Source organism: Oryzias latipes, chromosome 8 (assembly GCF_053564925.1).
Source record: "Oryzias latipes strain Hd-rR chromosome 8, Olatipes_Hd-rR_3.1".
In the NCBI taxonomy this organism is placed as follows: Eukaryota; Metazoa; Chordata; class Actinopteri; order Beloniformes; family Adrianichthyidae; genus Oryzias; species Oryzias latipes.
In genome coordinates this window covers 13,231,629-13,235,198 of record NC_136244.1, presented here as the reverse complement: position 1 = coordinate 13,235,198, position 3,570 = coordinate 13,231,629, and the positions used below count along the sequence as shown (strand labels likewise).

Below are 3,570 nucleotides of genomic sequence, written 5' to 3'. Positions count from 1 at the left end.
CTAAAAAAAGAGCATAGAAGGTGATGTATTTTAATCTGAAGGAAACACCTTTCTAATTTATTTTAGTCATTAAAGCAAAATGGATGATGAAATAAGAACTAACCAGCATCCGTGCTTCTCAAATGCCAACAAGGGCCTTTTTGTCTGCAGTGTTTGGCCAGTCACTGGCTTTTTGGCCTCCTCCTCCCCCATTCGTTTTTTGCAGCACAATCTCCTGAATTGTCCCTGCTTTTGTTCTGCAAATAAGCGTGGGGGGAGAGGAACTTCTTAGCACCCAGACAAGTTTCCTGTTAGATTTCAGCACACCCGCTCTCACGCCACAACACACTTTCTGTACCACACAGTCTGAATCTTCCTTTTCCATATCTGGTTTTTGGGATTTAAAATAAGACACACACTTTAGAGTTCTGTCAAATAAAAAGAAAACGTTTAATAAATACTGAGGTAGATGGATTCTTGGACTGTTTTAGAAATTAACAGTTTATGTCAAGGTGTCGACATAAATACAGTTCATCATAGTTGTTCATAGGAAGGCCAGTCCTTTAGACACCACTTGTCCAGCTGAAGGCACCACCAGGCCAGCAGACTGTGGACCAGCTGCGCACTAGCTGGGCTGGTAGCGCAGTCCACACAGGTCACCACTGGGACTTTTGGACTTCTTCCACACCCGGATCCACCTAAGGGCATCCCAGGCTCCAGTGTGACCTAACACGCTGCGATGGCAGTCTGTAGGGGGATGGGAGTCGGGGGTGGCCCCAGTTCACTGCTACAGTTCACATAGTCCACCAAAACAGAGCTGAGAAGGAGCTGTTCGGAGCTATTCCCGTGCTCAAGCTTTGCCTTCTTGCAGGGCAGAAAGTCCGGATCTGCGTCCGCTTTGCTGCGCCGTTTCCGCGTGTGCTGTGCGCTGACGTCGTGGGACAGGTTCTCCTTGTTTTCCGCGCAATTACGCGCCTGTGCGTCGTCGGGCAGGTGAGACGGCGTCCTGGGGGGACCCTGGAGGTCCTCCTTCATCTCCACCTCCGCCTGCTGATCACACGCAGGCGCGACGCTTTCCTCCACAGGCGGCTGCGCCGCATGGTAAATGTCCCGGGCGGATTTCATGACCAGGGTCAGGAGGAGGCTCCGGTGGAGTCGGAGTCCTCCGCGCTGCGTGCGGGAGCTGTAGAGTTTACCCAAAGCCACGACCATGATCCTCTTGGCCTCGGCGCTGACCTCCATGACACCGTTTGTTTTGAAAACAATCACAGGTAACCGCTATGGATCCGTGTCTGCCCCCGATGACTTCTCTCACAGACAAAACGTAGACCGCCAGCAGGACATGTACTTATCACCTCGTGTGCGTCACACTGGCGTCATCGACGAAGCCCCGCCCAGAGATTTGAACCAGCTGCTGGTTAAATAACTGAATGGACTTATGTTCCTCTCAAAAGTATTTTTTGCAGTTGTTAATTAGTTTTCAATAAAAAGATTTTGCAAATTCAGAATAAGTTTCTACATTTGCAATATCAGTTTTTACTTAAAATAGGATAAAATAATGTTTGAATTGCAAAAACGTCTAAAAATATGTTTAGATCCTCAAAAAAGCACATATGTGAGACTGAATGCAAATTGTTGAAATGTGATCTCGCTCCAGGGTTTTTCTTTTACAGCTTTATCATTTTATTTATCATTTAGTCATTTTATTCTCCTCCATGATTCATTTTCAAGCTGTTGAAAAGGACACCATCCATGCGTCACTACCAAAACAGAGTCCCTGATTGGTCAAAGTTCTTTTGTTGTTGTTTTTGTTCTAATGGATGCAAAGGGCGTAGAGAGTTTTGAACGCAGCAGATATATTGAGCGCACATTTTTTAGCCCTGTATAAGCGTAGGATTGCACTGATTCATGCAAACACAGCATTTCTTTTTGTCTCTCCAAAAGCTAAAACCTATTCTGGATTATTCAGAATTATTCCATACAACTTTAAAGCTACATACACACCGGGCATTTGATGCTAGTTCAAGAATTTCGCCTATGGTGTTCACACTGGACAGGCAGAGTAGCGTCTGCTTTTTCTTCTTCTTCTTCTACTGTTTACTAGTACTTGTGCGCCATCTACAGTTGGAAGAGGCTTGGTCGTTGGTGCGAAATGTTAAAGCTGTGCAAATCCCAAGATTTGGGCATGAAATTGAACTGGTTCGGTTTATTGCCAGTGTCTTTGCAATGGCGGATTTGGATTGCCATCATGTTGGGAGAGTCGCCTTGGTTTGACTTTATGTGGAAAAACAAACGTCAGGCTCGTCGCCATGTCAGACACGACATCTCTGATTAGTCAAAGTTCGACCTGGTTTAGCTGAGAACATGCGTTCAGGGGCCACGCGTCTTGCACATAGAGCCTGTAAACAGTCGTAAACGCAAGAGTTTGTAACGGAGAAGTCCAAAAGCGGCATTCACGAAAACCTTTGACGAGGGCCCTTGAACTTGCGTTGCAGAGGGCGGTGTGAACATAGCTTAAGGCTAACCGTCCTTGCAGAGTTCCATAGTGGTTTATTTGTAAAAAAAAAAACAAAAAAAAAAACAAAGGGAGACCAATAAGATTAAACAGCCTCTACCTCCTAAATAATAATGATTTTTGACACATTTTGTTTTGGTTAAGTGGATTTTATGGAGATGCAATAAAATAAAAATAAAAAAACCATAACCATAATTTTGCTGTGATGATAGTTGAAAAACCAAGATACAATTTTAACTTACATCAGGTGAACTATCGAAAACAGTTTCGTTTTGATACTTTTGATACTACAAAAGTCGATTTGAACCCGGAAGAGGCTGCAAATGCCTGAGGAGCGGAAAGTATGGGTCTATTTTTAGCCTTTCTTTGGTATCTGGCATGATCTACATTTTTTTCCTCCAGCTGCGTGGAGGAGTCAGGGAGACTGCTGCCTTCGTAACTGTCTGAGCTCCCCTCCTCCTCCTCTTCCTCCTCCTCCTCCTCCGGTCTCACCCATCCCCCCACCGAGCTGCTTCCTATTGCAGGAAACAGGAGGAGGGAAGGGGGGTGTAAGTCAACAGACAGACGCCCATATTTAGCACTTCCGGCTCATGTGAGCCCTCGCTGAGGAAAACCCATGACGTGCATGAGAGCTGTGCTCTCTAGAAAAAAAAAATAAAAGTAGGAAGGAATGCGTCAGGGCTTTCAACTTCCGTTTAACCATATTTGGGCATTTTGCCCCGTCTGGGCGCAATCATGAGAAACTTTAGGCTTTATTGACATTTAAAGTGTTTGCATTTATATAAATGTAGTTAAACAAAGTAATATTATGTTCTGTAGTAAAAATCTTTTGTTGGAGCTCTAAAGATTTCCCAGAGTGCCTTGTAGCTCCATAAAAATGCATGGAATGCAAGTCATTGTCTCCAATGCCTACAGTTCAGCAACATATTATAGTACATAGACAAACAGGTTAATGCTTATACTTTTAAAATTTGCCCTCAGCGTTTGAATTATATCTATATTTTTGGGTCTTAAACAGCATTTTAGTGAATTTCTTGTATTTCTTAAATGTCATGTTTAAATTGCACATTTTCACT

The 3,570-nt window shown here is 43.9% G+C and overlaps 1 protein-coding gene across 1 annotated transcript; it reads right to left on the bottom strand.

Annotated features, from left to right (window-relative positions):
- Nucleotides 1-405: 405 nt before the first annotated feature.
- On the bottom strand, nt 406-2,559 carry ier2a (immediate early response 2a). The gene has a single exon (XM_011478301.4). It carries the CDS (start codon nt 1,219-1,221, stop codon nt 706-708), a length of 516 nt encoding a protein of 171 aa, XP_011476603.1. The 5' UTR covers nt 1,222-2,559; the 3' UTR covers nt 406-705.
- Between the last annotated feature and the right edge of the window lie 1,011 nt (nt 2,560-3,570).

What these genes read in the sequence shown, in the direction of transcription:
- ier2a (XM_011478301.4), bottom strand. Translation starts at nt 1,221, where the DNA reads ATGGAGGTCAGCGCCGAGGCCAAGAGGATCATGGTCGTGGCTTTGGGT.